General features: G+C 51.2%; 1 protein-coding gene across 2 annotated transcripts in view; it reads left to right on the forward strand.

The window, feature by feature from the left end:
- LRRK1 (leucine rich repeat kinase 1) overlaps positions 1-17,514 on the forward strand; it is a 146,541-nt gene that overhangs the window by 117,134 nt on the left and 11,893 nt on the right. For both annotated transcript variants that reach the window (XM_055417677.2, XM_055417681.2), the window contains exons 24-31: positions 138-387; positions 2,769-2,935; positions 5,206-5,403; positions 6,314-6,591; positions 8,120-8,314; positions 9,069-9,220; positions 13,816-13,933; positions 14,982-15,098. In XM_055417677.2, the coding sequence (XP_055273652.1) occupies positions 138-387; positions 2,769-2,935; positions 5,206-5,403; positions 6,314-6,591; positions 8,120-8,314; positions 9,069-9,220; positions 13,816-13,933; positions 14,982-15,098 (1,475 nt within the window). The remainder of the gene's footprint in view (positions 1-137; positions 388-2,768; positions 2,936-5,205; positions 5,404-6,313; positions 6,592-8,119; positions 8,315-9,068; positions 9,221-13,815; positions 13,934-14,981; positions 15,099-17,514) is intronic.

Consider the following 17,514-nt stretch of genomic DNA (forward strand, 5'->3'; position numbering starts at 1 on the left):
CTCCTGGGGGTTCAAACAAGGGTGGACAGACCCCCCCTCTTGTGAAAGGCCCACCCAGCTGGGGGGTGTAGGTGCTGCTCAGGGGCCCGCCTGCAGCTACCTTCAGGTAAGCTGACTCCCTCTCTGCCCCCATTTAGCCCTGACAGCCACAGAAAGTGACGGGACCCCGCTGATGGAACAGTATGTGCCCTGCCCAGTCTGCGAGGCCTCCTGGGCTCAGCATAGCAACCCCAGTGAGAGGTCAGAGGACGTGCAGTACTTTGACATGGAGGACTGCGTGCTGACAGCCATCGAGCGGGACTTCATCTCCTGCCCCAGGCACCCTGACCTCCCGGTGCCTCTTCAGGAGCTGGTCCCTGAGCTGTTCATGACCGACTTCCCGGCCAGGTAGGCGCACAGAACTATTGCTTCCCATCCAGCCCGGGGTGACTTCTAGGTTCCTGGCCTAGGCTGCCTAAAGGGAGCCAGGCTGTCACTCTCTGTTTGTGAGGCACACAGGCCCAGCCAGCAGGCACACTACTTGGGGGGCAAAGTCACCTTGGGGACCCCACCCCATCTCACGCTCACGTTAGCTGGCACTCTTTGCTGTTGAGCTGGCTCTCCTCTCTGACTCCTGCTTTGCCGCCAGATCAAGGAATAGAAGACAAACATCCATTGGTGTCCAAGAAGGAAGCACTCCCAGACCTACCACCTCCTTTTCCTTTCTTGGCAAATGATGACTCCTTACTGCTGCTCTGGTGCTGAGCATTTAGATCCCCTGAATCTGTCCCTAAAGTCTACCTATTCTAATCTAAGATAATAACTGACGAGATAATGCTGGAGAAAAGAGGGAACACTTTGTGGTCCCGTCCTATAGGAAGTCATCACAGAATCCAAGTAGTCATGGAAACCAGAAGCCATGATTTGGTCTCCCTGGAAACAGTTTGACCTTGGTGGTTAGCAGTGTTTTTGGAGTGTTGTGGAGTTGTTTTCTTATTCAAAGAATTGCTTTATCTGATTTCTTTAAAGAAAATTAAACTTGGGGGTGTAAGAATATTTGTATCATCATTTTTTCCAAATTGCCTGACCCAAGAAAATGGAAGTAGAATACTCTGATACTGCAGAATTGTGGCTACAAAACATGCTTCTGGATGAGTCTAATAAAACTAAGAAATCACTTCCTACATTGGAGAAATTTCCCCCATGGTTCTTTTCGTATTCCCCAGTTACTTCATTGGTGGAAATGAAAATTAAATACTACTCTTCTGCAAAATAACTTCCCTTTATTCCTAGATCTTTAACATGAGGGTCATCACTGCTCAGAGACCACATACAGAGTTTTATATATGTATGAATCAAATTTCATGATGGGGTGCCCAATTAAGCAGCCCCAAATTTTAGCGTTTTTGTTTGCTGAACCTTTTTATGTATTATGCCCCCACTGAATCTGGGCTCTGGAATCTACTGTATGGAATCTGGAAAGCCAGGTTGGTTGTTCCTGTTGGTTTGGATCTCATTACAAGCTGTAGCGTGGTTCTTAAACCAAAGTACTTGGCTGGGAGTTGAAAAACCCAAGAATCTGAACAGGGTTCACAGTCCAGCAGAGACTCTCTGGAAACTTCGGCTGATGTCCCACAAGGACCTCAAAGCATCACACTCCGCAGCTGGGAGTTTGGGCAGGTGCAGGCAGGGAGAGTCTGGCTCCACAGAGCCTTGTCCTGTGTCCCTGTTCAGGAGTCCTGACAGAAGGCCCTGAGGGATCTCCAGCATTCCCACTGTTCCCTGTCTCAGGAGGCTCCCAAGGACCTGCTCTTCCTGAGGAGGTAGTTTTGGGGTGGGCATTTGAAGAACAGCCCAGTTCTTCTTCAGCTGCATCACCAAGGTCCACCATGGGTACAGTTGCATCTGCCTGGAGTGTAATGTGATTGGGCTCTGCAGGGACTCAGCTACTGCACAGTCTGTTCCTGGAAGGCGTGGGCAGTGACTTCATGGTGATGGGGGGCAAAAGGGGTCGGTCTGTTTGGTCAGGAGAGCTCCGGAGGAGGCACCTGGTGGAAAGACCTGGGGACCTCCGCAGGGCCGGGGGACCCTGAGATGGGAGGACATTGGGGTGCTCCCCCACCACCCTCCCTTCCTCCCTCTCCCCATCCACCTTCCCTCCCTCCCAGGAGTGACTTGCAGTACTTCCAACAGAAGTCTCCCTTTGACCTAGGATTATAACGTACAAACAGGTGGGAAGGTCTAGAATCTCTGCCTTTGGGTGAAATCTTAGCCATCAGTTGTCAGGATGCTAGCCACACTGACCAGAAGTTCTGCATGGCCATTTATATAATTACCAGCTTAATAATAAGAAATGAGACAGCTAACCTAGCAATAAATAAATGCAATTTCCGATAGATACTAGCTCTCAAAGCATAGAGCCTTCTGGAGGAAAAGGTCCATAGGAATTCTTTTTCTGTATCCATCACCTTTGGGAAGCTCCATCCTATACCAGTCAACATTCACACCTCTGAGACCATTCCTGTTATGAATCCACTTTCCAGAGGAGACCAAGGCTTGTTGAGGCTAAGTGACCTACCCAGAGCTGGGATTTATCCCAGATCTGTCTGACCCCCCCCACCAGGTGGCTTTGAACCCTAACTTTGCTCAGTGGGAACTGATAGCCAAGCACATTCTTGCACCTGCCCAGCCCAGGACCCACCTCTAGCTTCAGCAGGCGTCTCCGGGGAACATGGGGCAGGAGGGAGGTCTGTTCTGACTCCCCGGCACACAGATGGTGTTTCTGGCAGGCTCTTCTTGGAGAACAGCAAGCTGGAGCACAGCGAGGATGAGAGTGCTGTCCTGGGCCAAGGTGGGAGTGGCACCGTCATCTACCGGGCCAGGTACCAAGGTCAGCCTGTGGCTGTGAAGCGATTCCAGATCAAGAAATTCAAGAACTTTGCAAATGCCCCTGCAGGTAAACAGGGCCCTGGGTCGTTTCTTTTCAGACATGTCTTCCCTTGGTCCAAACCTGTACCACCTTAGATGCCCAAGGCCACACAGGCAGCAGAGGAGGGGGTGACGCCAGTGTGGGCCCCAGGGGTGGTCCTGCTTTATGCCTGGTGAGACGTGGGCCAGGACTGAGGATCAGGCTGAGCATGGCCTAGAAATTGCTTCCAGAGGTGACTTTCTTGTCTGACATGAGCCCCCAAGAACATGGGCCGTCCTTATAATTTCCATCTGTTGCATGTCCAGCACAGTGCCCACATGATGGGCACACAGTCAGACCTCAAGTGGACCCCTCACCCTGGGGACCCTCCCCCACACAGTTACTAAGGGAAGGATGGTGGGTGCTCCAGATGAATGGATTGGGAAGCCATCGTGGGTAGCTTCTCCCTCACCCCCGCCCCTCCCGCCCTTGTCCATACATCGTGTGCAGTTCAGAGGTGTTCCAGAGCCACCTGCCACCACCTGGTGCCCACCGAAGCTGAGCACGTGGAGGCCTTCTACCTTTCAGCCACTGGGTGTTGCTTTTCTCATTGCCCCTGGCTTAGCATGGTTATCGTCATGGTCACAGAAGGAATTTACATTCTTGGTAGAAAAATTAGAATCGTGGAACAATATGAAGAACCAGATTAGAAAGGAAGAGACAAAACTGTAGCCATGGGAAGAGAATGGAAATCTAAGGGACTATGAGCAAGCATCAGAGCCAGTAAGAATTTGATAAAGTTGCTAGATGTGAGCTCAACATCAAATCTGGCAACAATGACCCATTAGACAATGGCTTCCGTGGCAGCCATTAAGCCACAAGGTATTGAGAAGTAATAGCTGTCATTCAATTTAGTTCTCATCTAAATTCCAGCAGTGTGTGTGTGAGAGAGAGAGAAAGAGAGAGAAATCTGACTCTAAAATTCATGTGGGAACTTCACTGGTGGTCCAGTGTAAGACTTTGTGTTTCCACTGTAGGGGCAGGGGTTCAATCCCTAGCCGGGGAACTAAGGTCCTGTGTGCCATGCACCAGGGCCAAATAAATTAAAGTTGAAAGAAAAAGAAAATGCATGTGAGATGACAAACACCCAAGAACAGCCAGGAAAACTCCACAATGGAAGACAAAGAAGAGAGGCTTGCCCAGCAAACGTCCTGACTTACCAGGCTCCAAGCATTAGGGCGGGGTACTCCTGGGCACGGTTGGGCCTGTCGGGAACAGAGAGAGCCTGCATGTATGCGAGAGGCTGGCAAACGACAGAGGTAACATCGGGAGTCAACAGAAAGGCTGGCTGTTCATTAAACTGGGGCAGAGACTTCAGCCATAGTCAAAAATACATGATTAATGGTTTAAAGGCCCAATGTGAAAAACAACTTTTACACTTAAAAACAAATTTGTCTGGCTCACACATCCATCTGGCACAATTGATCCATTTTAACTGCCAAGATTTTCTTTCTGCTGTTTAAACTTCCATGTCCAGTGATTCCTGATTTTAAAATCTGAGCAGGGGAGGGACAGATCAGGACCCAGGAGGACAAGCTGGACCGGGTGGATACTGCTCAGAGACCTCAGGGCTGGCCACAGCCTGGTGGGTGACCGATGGGTGGAAAAGGCCCCTCAGGGGCACTCAGGCAAACGCCCTCCATGTGGGGTGCATTGTGAGGGCACTGGGAGAACGTTACAGCACAGCCCACCACTGCCCCTGGACGCTCCTTCTTTGGCCTGAGATGACCTGTCACGGGCCCACAACCGACCGCCCTGTGGTTTTCCTTCTGGCCGACAAGAGGGCAGTAGTCCGCTCTGCCTTCCACGGCCCTGGCCTCTAGGGGTAAGGTGAGCAGCACTGACCAAGCCCCCAGCATCTTGCAGCTGAGCAGTGGGGACTTGGTTACTTGCCAGGCTCTGGGTGACCCTCAGGGCTGCAGGTTTGGATAAGATGCAGCTGAGAGCCTTAGGCGGCGAACAGCAGGCTGGCAGGAGGGCAGAGAGTGGGTGACGAGGGTGGGGTGTGCAGCCCTCCATGAAAGGGTCCGGAACGCCGAGTGTCGCACCTGACAAGTGTGGTGCCCGAGGAGGGGGCTTGATACCAGCCCGGATGCCTCACAAGTGCCCGCACTTGGCGCCCGATTCTGGGTGTTGATGCTGCAGCCCCTGGAGGTACAAGTCCTGGCCCAGCCAGCCCCGAGAGTCCCCGAGAGGTGGCTCTGAGCCTGGCGGGGCCCCCACCCTGGGCGGCGCCGACGGCCAAGCTCTCCCCGCAGATACCATGCTGAGGCACCTGCGGGCCACCGACGCCATGAGGAACTTCTCGGAGTTCCGGCAGGAGGCCAGCATGCTGCACGCCCTGCAGCACCCCTGCATCGTGTCCCTCATTGGCATCAGCATCCACCCGCTCTGCTTCGCGCTGGAGCTCGCACCACTGGGCAGCCTCAACACCGTGCTGTCCGAGAACGCCAGAGGTACGCGCTACACCTGGAATCTTCCCCCAGGGGCCCATGGCGGGCAGCACAGGGCCCAGGGAGCCAGCCGGGGCTGGGCACAGCTGCCTGAGTCTCGTGTGCCATGCCCGGTGGAAACAGGAGAGCTTCTCCAGGCCTAAGTGCCGGGCAGTGGCGTTGGCATGGCTGGAGGAACTTGCCGTTTGGAGTCAGACAGAACCGTGTTCTGAGTCCAGGTTCTCTGCCATAATCTGGGAAGTTGCTTCATTTACTCATCCATCAAAGGAAGTAATAGCCCCCCTCGGAGGGCAGTGAGACCACCAAAGGAGGCAGCCCCAGGAGCCCTGAGCGGCAGAGCCTGGGAAGCCAGCGGCCGCTCAAGTCTCTCTCTGCCCACAGGGCTCCATGTCCATCCACCACGGTTAAACATCTGAGGCTCTGTGGTCAGTTTTAACCTGCATTATTTTTCAACAAAACTTCAGAATAGTTACCCTAAGAAATGGGTAACTAAATTCCAAGCAGCTGACAGAGGGAAAGAGATAGCTGCCTTTTAACTCAGGAATAAGAAATGCAATTAAAATTAATTATTTCTTCCTCAATGGAAGAGATTTTTTTTTAAATGGAGTTCTTGTACCTGCAACTCACTCCTTGACATTAGAGCAATCTTAGCCTGAGGTGAACTCTAGGAATTTTGAATCCTGGCTTTTTTTAGTAAAAACACCAACCCCTGCAGGAATGCAACACCATGTATGAAGCACTCACACCAAGGATTTCTAACCTAAATAATCTTAAGAAGGTCGTCCTCTGTCTCTTCTGGCACCCAGCCTGGAGGACAATGGGAATGCATCCATAGAATATAAAATATTGGGAAGACAGAGGTAAGAAAATAAGAGTTGTTATGATAACAGTTTGATATTTTTTCTTTGCCAAGATTCCTCCTTTATGCCCCTGGGACACATGCTCACCCAAAAAATAGCCTACCAGATAGCCTCTGGCCTGGCCTACCTGCACAAGAAAAACATCATCTTCTGTGACCTGAAGTCCGACAACATCCTGGTCTGGTCTCTGGACATCAAGGAGCACATCAACATCAAGCTGTCCGACTACGGCATCTCCCGGCAGTCATTCCACGAGGGCGCCCTCGGCGTGGAGGGCACTCCCGGCTACCAGGCCCCGGAGATCCGGCCTCGCATCGTGTATGACGAGAAGGTATGGGCTGCGCACGGCAGTCCCCTGGCCCAGGATGGCCTGGTCCCGGGGCACCTGCAGCTCTGGGCTCTACACGCTCTTAGGCACATATCTCCCCTCCTGTGCTCGACCAGGAGGCCCTGGAATGAACCAGAAGGGCACAGAGGCCTGTGTCCACCTAGAAACGTCAAGGGGGACTTCTCCTTAGCTGCAGAACAGTGAGCTAACCCCAGGATTCTCAAACCTCAGTTCAGGAACATAGTAGAGGCCACGCACAGTGGACAAACAGTCCAAGCCAGAGACGCGTCCAGATCTGGGTCCCAGCTCTGCTGGTCAGACATGCAAAAGGGGGCAGAGAACCGGCCTCGCAGTGGCTTGTGAGGGACAGACAGACAGGGCTGCTAAAGGTTCCTGGTCAGCTCAGAAGGCAGCGTCACTAAAGCCAAGAGGAGAGAGTGATTCTGGCAGGTCCAGCACGGCCTCCTAGATGGCCACATGGCCAGCCGTGCCTGGGACGAGGCCTTCTTCCCTGAGGACTGTTTGGTAGGTGCAGGTACACAGACAACTTCAAACCCTCTTGCAGTGCTCACCTTGCATCTAGGGCTGGCCCTGACTAATTAGTCATCCCGCAGTGAAACTCCTCTTGTCTATAATTTCTCATTATTTGGTGACTTGCAGATGAGTCATTGACTGATGGCTTCAAGAATGACCCAAGCATGTTAACTCAGCACCATGACTATTAACCAAGATGGCAAAGGCAAATCAGGGTGACAAAAATAAGCTTCTGAGTAGCAGGTGGCAAAGCCCCTCATAACTAAATTTATAACAGAACCTTCATATTGAAAATGCTCAGGTCTATCTTAGCCATTTTCCTGCTAAAAGGTTATTTCTTGACCCTTATGGAGACCTGTGTCACTCTCTCCTTTAGGGGATTTTTCATGACATTTAGATGAATCAAGATGTTGTGATCTGGGAGACTTTCCCCTTTTCTGTGATTTGCATGTACTCCAACTATCAAGCATTTTAAACCAAGGGTTTGCATTTTCCTGCCTTGTTTTGATAAAGGGAAAGTACCATGGCATCCTTCAAACCCTTACGCAGTGCTTGACACCTGGTTTTCATTATGTGTTTAGTGGATGGATGGAAGGAAGGAAGTTTGGGAAGATGGATGGGTAAATGGACAGGACAGTCAAAGGGCTGCTTATATGGATGCATTGAAAGATGGACAGATAAATGTGCAGAAGGGAAGGTGATCATGTGTGTGGGTAGATGGATGGATGGACAGAAAGGTGGGAGGGAGGGAGGAAGGGAAAAAAGGGCCGGAAGGCAGATGGATTAGGGGACAGAATCATGGAAGGTCAGATGGTTGGTGGACTCTCTGGACAGGTGGAGAGAGGTGGATGGACTGGTGAACTGTTGACTGCCTGCCTTGGGGCGGAACCCATGTTTTCCTTCTCCACGGTGTCCCCCCGCTCCCTCTGTCAGGGCCAGCTTGCAAGACCCGCTGGGCCCGGGCAGGGTGTCTGAGTTGGCTTGCCTCCCTGCCCAGGTAGACATGTTCTCCTACGGGATGGTGCTGTACGAGTTGCTGTCAGGACAGCGGCCCGCACTGGGCCAGCACCAGCTTCAGATCGCCAAGAAGCTGTCCAAGGGCATCCGCCCAGTTCTGGGTCAGCCGGAGGAAGTGCAGTTCCATCGTCTGCAGGCGCTTATGATGGAGTGCTGGGATACGAAGCCCGAGAAGGTACCTGGGGTCCTCGCAGCTCCCGCAGCTGGCGGAGGCTGTGGGTCTCCAGAGCGCACCTCTGTGGTTGCCTGCCCACCCTTCACTGAGGGTCTAACACTAATGGGCTTTTCTCTGCTCGTCTCTTTTACGGAGAGATATGTGTTACTCTGACACACCCAGTTCATTTTCTTTGTGTGAGTGTCACTCTCAGGAAAAATGAAGTTTCTTTTCCTCCCCAACTTTTATGTTCCATCATCATGCACATACAGCAAACCAACCCCTTTATAGCAGAATAGCCCCCAGGCAAGGGCAGTGAAAATGTACATATCTCTTTTTATAGGAATGGGAAGAAAGTTTGCTCATGAGAAACAGGAGTCATATTATTTTGAAGCTAGTTGTTTTGGGAAGAGATCAATGGTTTCAGGATTAAAATTCATTTATCAATTAGATTTGGTTATTGAGAGTAAATGAGGTCTGAGAAAAATTCTTTCTACAGCTGTGTGTCCCTGGACACAGGGGTTGGAATATCAGAGCTTATGCTAACCTGACCACCTGATTTTGAGTTGCCATGGACTCATGGACGGGGACCCAGGTGCCTGGAAGGGTTTATTTCTGGTATCTGAAGTTGGTTTGGCTTCTTGTTTTGGTTGGGTCCTGAATAAGCAAATTCTACTTCTTACTGGTTTAAGACCCTTAGTTTTGAGGACAGGGTGGGCACTCATTTGGTTGTAAGTGACCCTCAGTCATGACTCTTCGGGCCTCTCTCCCTCAGCGACCACTGGCCCTGGCGGTGGTGAGCCAGATGAAGGACCCGACCTTTGCGACCTTCATGTACCAACTGCCCTGCGGGAAGCAGACATCCTTCTTCTCATCCCAAGGCCAGGAGTACATGGTGGTGTTCTGGGAAGGCAAGGAGGAGTCCAGGTAACATCCGAGGCTTACCATAACCTGCTGCTGTCAGAGTGGGGGGCACTGGTGGGTGGGGAGCAGTCGTGGATGACCATGGTGAGAGATGTTTAGTGAATGGTGAGCTGAAATCTTGATGGTGTCTGCTCAAGAGAGAAAGCAGTCCACATGCATACAGACATGCACATGTGGATTTGTGAATAAGAGAAGCAGAGAAAATGTGGTGTCTGCCTGGGACATGAGGGGCAGGGGTCAAAGGAGGATTATGTTTGAGGTGGGAGTTACTTGCAGCTCAATGGCAGAGGAAGTAAATGCTGCTGGGGGCAGGAAGAGAGGATGGTGCTAGTGGAGGTGCTGAGTGGAGAGGAGGGAAGGCCCAGTCAAGCAGAAAGTGTACCCTATACAGGGCTTCATGCTGCCGCCCACCTAACTTCTAGGCGCGTCTCTTCTTAGTGATGGGGCGGGAAGGACAAGGGCCTGGGGGAGAGGATTTCATATTCATTCACGGAGAAGGACACCGAGGCCAGGGATTTGGACAGATAGCATCAGAGACTTTGCAGAAAAGCACATCCCGTGTGAGATGCTTCAATCCTGGCCTCTCCCACCTACCTGGTGTGACACCTTCAGAAGCAGGAAAGCCTTTCATGGCATGATCTAGGAAGCCCAGTGCAAATATGTGCAGGTGTGCAAATCTGGTAAGGCTTAGATGAAGCAAAGCTTAGGATGCAGTGAAATAAATGAGAAGGACTTTGCCATTTTACTTAGGTCACTGTTGGTATGGTTTTCATCAGAGTTTATGCCGCTGTGACGGAGTGTTCTGACATAAGACATGCTCTGAGAAACCATGCCATAAGGAAAAAAGAAAAGTATATATGTAAACAGTGTATACATAAATAGCCATATCCATGTAAAAACGCATATGTGTGTGTGTGTACACACAGTAATTATAATGGTGGTGGTAGTGTTGCTGTTTTAAGGCATCGCTTGTAACTATAGGGTAAAGTTAATGAGTAATTATATTGATGCCATGCTTTGCAAATTGTGATATTTATCATGTAAAATATAAAAAATAAGTTAAATAAAACTGCTGTAGTTCTGAATTTAAATTGGATAGGTTTGTGAGTATTTTACCTTTAAGAATAATCAACTCATGTTTCCTAGCTCTGCCCATTGGAAAGGCCTGGAAACAATGACTGACCAAATGCCAGTGAGACCCCCTAGGATGCAGATGGTCCTCTCTAAGGGCCGGGGGGACCAAAGCTTGATGGAGAGGTGACTGACTCCAGATCTGGGGGAGGAAGTAGGCCTGAAACACTGACACTCTGACCACAAGGATGCCATCAGAGTCGGTGAGGCTAGATCAAACAGACTCAGGAACCAACCTGAAGGGGTTCCCGCGGGGCAAAGATAGGGCCGCAAGCCTCAGCAAGAACGAACATCTGCAATAAAGTGAGACACATCAAATTGTTCAAGTTCATGAGTTTCTAATGCTACTTAATAAAAGGTAGTAATTAAAAAGATTTTTTAATTTAAAAAACTCCTCGTTTATCATCATTGGAGGCTCCTAGAGAGCAAACTTAATATTTCAAAAACTAGTCTGCCTGGAATGTGAGCTGTGCCCCAGGGTAGCTAGCAAAAGAAACGATAGGAGGAAGTTTTTATTTTTAGAGTAAATGAAGCTAATAAATGGAGAAAAATACTAGAATTAGAATGGCAGTATTTTGTAATCCCTGTTGAAGTAACGGACGTCGGCAGTGACCATTAACGATCACAGAGGGAGCGAGATCCCGACATTGTGTGCCTCCCAAGAGAGGCGCACATCCTAATGAGGACGCATTCCAGCCCAAGAAATCAGATGAAATCTAATCAAGACTCAAGATGGGGAGCAGGGAAATGAGGTGGATGATCCCCGGGCTGCAGGGATTCCACAGGGCACCGCCCGTGTCTTCAGCACATGACCTGCTTGGAGAGAAAGGGAAAGGGAAGGGAAGCCTATCAAAAGACTTGGAGACATAAAAATCAGTGGAATTGCGGGCTTTCTTTAACTACTGATTCAATGATACAAAGCAATGATGAGAGAATTAGGGAAGTTGGAGCACCGGACATTCATGACATTAAGGAATTAGCATCTGTTCTTAGGTGTGGTCATGCCCTGTGGTTAGGTTTCTAATTTTTTTTTTCCTAATAATTTTTTAGAGATAAATACAGATAAAGGTTAGATAAAAAGATGATTGAGGGGACTTGCTTCATAAGAATCTGGGGAGAGAAAAAGATGGATGGGGGCAGAGATGAACTGACATGGCCACAGAGTGATTGTTCCTGAAGCTGGGTGGTGAGTGCGCGGGCTGTGATATGCTCTGCAAAAGCAGAGAGGAGGGAGGAGCTGAGAGGGAGGGGCTGGGCCCTCTGGTTTGAATGACAGCACATAGCAGGAGACATAAAAGACACAGGTTCGATCCCTGGGTCCGGAAGATCCCATGGAGAAGGAAATGCCAACCCACCCCAGTATTATTGCCTGGGAAATCCCACAGACAGAGGAGCCTGGCAGGCCACAGTCCATGGGGTCACAGAGAGTCAGACACGACTAAAGTGACTTAGCACACACATAGTTTTCAAACTCCTTCATGGGCACAGATAGCATCCTGATGTCACAAATGCTTTTGGGCAGTGTCACACTCTCAGCAGAACAGGAAATATAGGCATACTGTCTGTCTTGAAAATAAAGCCCTCTTACTGTTAAAGGATATAAATGTACACATAAAACAAGTTGAAATGCTCATCAGATATATAAATATAAAAACAAATCCCATTTTCCCATCAATATTTATTTTCTCAGCAGACTCAAAAATCTTTTACACAAATAGAGGAAATTAGAAATTATTATCTGTTATTTCAGAGACTTTTACACATCAGTGGGAAAAAATACTAAAATCTCAGTCATAAAATAGGCAAGGAATGTTTTTTAATATTAGAACTTTCTAATAATCAAAGAAATATAAATTCAATCTGCAAGATTCTTTTTTCTTATCCTATTGGCAAACTTTGTTTTCAAACATAATAATGGAAACTGCTGAAGGTTGGTCATACCTTACTGGTGAGTATGTAAATTTGCACATCTGTCTGAAAATTTGTCAGTATGTCTTAAATGGCTTTGAGATACTCATGCCCTTTGACCCAGCATTTGCACACCGAGGAGCCTTTCCCAGGGGTGCTGTGCTCAGCACTGCTTCTGGATCAGCTCTGCCCCACCTCCCCCCTGCCTGCTGCCCCACGACGGCGCTTTCTTTACCGTCTCAGTGTTACGGACTCACCCACAGTATTGGAGACAACACTGCTCAAAGCGGTGAAAGCTCATCTCCAGTGGGTAGGGAAAGGCCCCTGTGATGTGGGGAGGTTTTAAAAGCTCACCACCAGCCTGAAGAAGAGACATGCTCACTGAAGCCAGAGCACACAGGGCAGTGATCCTGGAGAGTGAGAGTGGAGGGGAAAATAAGACCATCCTGAATTAGGGAGGAGAAGGGCACCAACTCAATGGACATGAGTGCAAGCAAACACTGGGAGATAGTGAAGGGAGGCCCAGTGTGCTGCGCTCCTTGGAGTGGCAAAGAGTCAATTAAGCAATTGAACAATGACAAAGGGGTAAGGAGGAAGTGGGTACGTGCAGAAAACAGGATACACATAAAAGTCTTGTTGGAGGGAATAGGGGTGTGTTATCCTGTACGTTTCTCTATATTTCAGATATTTTCCAAGTTAAATGTAGAGTTATTTATAACATCCTAGTTTTATGTTTTCAGTGCATAGAAAAAAGACTGGAGCAAAGGAGGGGCGGAATATAACTTTGAAGAAAGTTTTCATTTGCTGATTTTTCACTCAGCTCTATCATCTACAAATACACGTTATCAGTTAACTGTGGCAAGGGTTTCCAAAATTTGACGGCAGAAAAATTTTACATTGAGAACTGCTAGCCAGTCACTTGTCTTATTCCCTTGGACCACAGGACGGATCTGCAGGGTCTGGGTGAAGAACCCACCCCTGCCCCAGCTGCAGTCTCCCCTGTGGCAGTGAGCACACAGGGTGTTCGTCAAGGGTGGTGGGGGGACAGATGGCAGTGCGGGGGGATGTAGGGCTGGGTGGGTGAGAGAAAGGCCACCCTCGTGCACAGCAGCTTGTGAGTTCTCAGGGCACTTGCGCTTTTTCAGGCCCCCCCCCACCCCGCCCCCGACTCTGCAGCTCACTTACCACGTCTCTAGTGGACCTGATGTACTCTGCTGGGGGCAGGGAGAGGGCATGCCCAGGAACGGGGCAGGGCGTGACTGTGGTGCACGTACGGCCTCCTGGTGTCCCTTCATGCAACTCTGAGCCGTCAAAGATGACACAGAGAGGAGAGTCATTCTTCCACTTGGGAATGGCCTTTCTCAGCCTAAATGTTCAAGCATCACCAGGCAGGTAAACCAAGCTCTGCCACAGCCTTGAGCCCCTCAGAACGTACAGAATTGGACCCTGGGCTGGAAGGAGTAGGCAAGGCCTACAGCTAATGCCCTCCTCCAAGGCTGCTCCAGGCCTGCCTTCTGGGAGGGAGGCCCGCACTGACTGCACCGTGTTGCCGCTTGTAGGAACTACACGGTGGTGAACACAGAGAAGGGCCTTCTGGAAGTGCAGCACATGAGCTGTGCGGGAATGAAGCTGAGCTGCCAACTCAAGATCCAGAACTCGCTGTGGACAGCCACCGAGGTAACCGCGCCCCTGTAGGGCTCTAATCGAGGTGGGTAACTCCCACCCCTGGGGATCAGGTTTAGCAACAAAACAGGTAGGACACCCAGTCATGTTTTGAACTTCACATATAACCCCAGCCCACACTTACTCACAGGGCCGGCTCACCTGCCTAGTTCCTGACTGGTGGCTGGGATGTAGCTTTGATGTGTCAAGTGCAGAATCCCAGCAAGAGGGATTCACCCCAGTAGGCTGGTGAAGTGACTGGGCTTCTTATAACACCGCCTGCCTAACAGCAAATCCACTCAGCTCTGAGGCCTCTTGCTTTCATGTAAAGAGGTTGGCAGAAGGCACAGGGAACTGTCTTTTGAGAACTCCAGAGAGGAATGCCACAAAAACAAATGATCTGAAGCTACTGGGCACGAGAATATGAATTGGTGCAACCTTTCCAGGTGGTGAGTATAGTTCAAATATGCATCAGAAATCTCAACAATATTCATGCCTTTGTGAGCCTTAGTAATTTCAGTTTTAAGAATTTGCTCCAAGGAAGAAACCAAGACATGCAAACACAGAAACACTCAGACAAGACAGGAGTGTAAGAATACTCATTCCAGTGTAACTCATAGCTGTGAAAATGAACAAAATAAACCTCTGACAGAATATAAGCCAGATTCTGTGATGGACATGCCTCATTCCCTAACAGACCAGGGAGGAGAGGCCCACACTCGTTGTCCTGGGAGAAGAAGAGTGCAGAAACAGCAGAGCAGTGTGGTCCCACTGTTGGGAATGCAGACACACACCAGTACACGTAGGAAACTGGAAGTCTGCGCCCCAAATTTCAAAGGTGGCTTTCTCTGAAAATTGGATTGTGCTGTGGATGATTTTATGTTTTTCTTTAGACTATTCTGTAGTTTTCAGAGTTTCTAGAAAGAAGTTATGAAACCAGCCAACCAGAAGGCCTCAGTAAATGTTACTTCCCAAGGGGTGAAGGGCCTCCTGACGCTGAGTGCACCCCGGGAGCTGACAGGCCCGTTGCAGCCAGCTCTCATGCTGACCATCTCCTCTGCAGGACCAGAAGATCTACATCTACAGCCTCAAGGGCATGTGTCCACTGAACACACCCCAGCGGGCTTTGGACACCCCAGCCATCGTCACCTGCTTCTTGGCGGTACCTATTATAAAAAAGGTGAGATAAGGAGGTGTGTACACAGATTTCTGGTTCTCCTTTACCTGTTCTGTTGGGATGGTAGGGAAGAGAGAAGAGCCATGCTCTTCTGGACCACCAGGCCTAGGTCACAGTCAGCCATAGAGACAGGAGACCCAGGCCATCCTCAGTGCCTCTGGGTTTCTGAGAACCTAAGTGTTGGCCGCTCAGTCATGTCCAGCTCTTTGTGACCCCATGGACTGTAGCCCACCAGGCTCCTCTGTCCTTGGGATTCTCCAGGCAAGAATACTGGAGTGGGTTGCCATTTCCTCCTCCAGGGGAGCGTCCTGACCCAGGGACTGAACCCGGGCCTCCTGCATTGCAGGCAGATTCTTTACCATCTGAGCCATCAGGGAAGCTAGTGACCAGTATAACTAAGGGCTGAGTGGAAGGCTGGCATCCAGGAGCAGTTGCCCGTGTGCCCTCTGAGAACCTGGCCCGGCACCTCCACGGCCATTCAGTCCCCAGGCCCTGGCAGGCCCCCACCCCTGTTGGGCAGCTGTATCCCCTCCCCTTCCAGCTCTGCCTGCTCTGGGATACATCCAGCCCAGGTCTCAGTCCCTGTGTGTCCAGTTGGCCCCAAAGACTCACCACCTCAGCCTCTAGCTCCTGCCTTTCTCAAGTGAATCACGAGTGGTGCCTGCCCCAGCCAGGACCCCAAGTGCTGCTGCATCTGAGATCAGACCTGGCCCACAGGCCGGCCCTGCCGCACCCCTCCCCACCCAGCACCACGTGCCCAGCAGGCCCTTCCCTCCAGAAACGATCCGGCTGCTCACACCTCTTCCTATTCATTTCTGAAGATCAGGGCCATGACCCCCCACTCTGAGAAGCTGAGCCCTCATTGTCCCAGCTCCTCGGTGATGTCCCCAAGGCTTCTCCAGCTTCTGGAACTCCACTGTGGGCCCTGAGGCACTTGTTTGTGCAGTTCCCCGCTCGAAGGGCCATTACTGGTGTGGCTTTGTTAAAATGAGGTGACTGTCATCATCTGATTCCAGTTTTCCCATCTGCAAAGTGGGCATAAAAGAGGTGATGAGGAGGATCTCTGGGTACAGCATACCTAAAGCTCTGGGCCAGCACTCTGGGTAAACTGAGAGCACTGTTGCTACTTCCTGACAGTCATGAACTGTGTACCCTCTCCTCCCCACCCCTCTAAGGTTTCGTTTCTTAAGAAAAAGAATCTGAAATCAATCTTGGAGTCAGTTTTGACTGTGGCCCCACAGGCGAGGCTGGGCAGCTCAGGACCCAGCTGCACTGAACCACACAGCACGACACAAAGTGCTATTTAAGGCCGTGGCTGACCAGAGCCCCGAGCCGGGGCACCGCAGCCCGCGCGGCCGGCAGGAATGAGGCCGGCTCTGTGCGTAGCCTCCCTGTCGGCGTGTCTGCACCCTCAGAGGACGTGCTGCCCTTTGGCCGCAGAGGGCAGACCCTGAATTCTTGCACGTGCGTGTCCACACCCAGCCGGGATGTGGGACACGCCGCCTGGCTGGGACCTGGAGCTGGGACTCAGAGAGAGACCTGGCTCCTATTTGCTTTGGCTCTTTTCTGTCCTGGAATCCTAAAGATGGATTTTGATAAGCATTCTGAGGGCTGTTGATCTCAGGGCTGGTTCACTCATCGCCTTGGACAGCCTGCCTTCCCAACTCCCGACAGGGAGGCTTTCTGCTGCTCGTCCTCGCTGGCGCAGAGCCGGGGCTGCTGCCCTTTCCCGGCCCTGGCTTTGTGCTCCTGAGCCCTTCCTGCCCCCCTCCCGGCCCACCTGGGCGTCGAGCCTGCTCAGCTGCTCTCCAGTCCCAGCTTTGCACAGACGCTCCAAGGCGGCCAGGGCCAGGCCCAGCGTTTAGCCCTGCCTCTGCCTGGTGACCTCTGGTGGTTGTAGAAGAACATAGGCTTCATGGCAGGGCAGGGGCACCTGGAGGACCACCTCAGTGTCAGCTGGACCACAGGCATTTCAGAATAGGTGTGGGAAGCAGGGTATATGGCGTGGTGGCCAAGAGGTGCCTCTGTTAGAGGACTGAGCTGGAAGTGATTTCTTCAAGACTTAGCTCAGCAGGCACCCATTGGTACCTGAGCAGAAAACCGGGGGAAGTCCCCGAGGTGGCTGGGAGTTGGCCCTTCCCTGTGCGGGCTGGCTCTGGGGGCAGGGGTGGGCGCACAGACCCAGGCCTGCTCTTGTGGAGCCGCGAGCGGGAGTCCCGGCCCCGCGGGGCACCCACAGCCACCGTCAGTTTACGCAGCAGAGTTCAGGGGAAAGTGGGCACCATTGCCACCTTGGAGGAGGCCTGGGGACTGAGGGGAAGGTTGCTCCCTCCTCCTGGACCGGCAGGAGGTCCTAGAAGCACGCAGCCCTAACTCCCAGGGCCTTCTGCTCCCAGGAAGCAGGGTGAAGGCGGCTCTT

This window comes from Moschus berezovskii, chromosome 21 (genome assembly GCF_049115385.1).
Source record: "Moschus berezovskii isolate FMDL1 chromosome 21, NW_MosBer_1.0, whole genome shotgun sequence".
Taxonomy (NCBI): Eukaryota; Metazoa; Chordata; class Mammalia; order Artiodactyla; family Moschidae; genus Moschus; species Moschus berezovskii.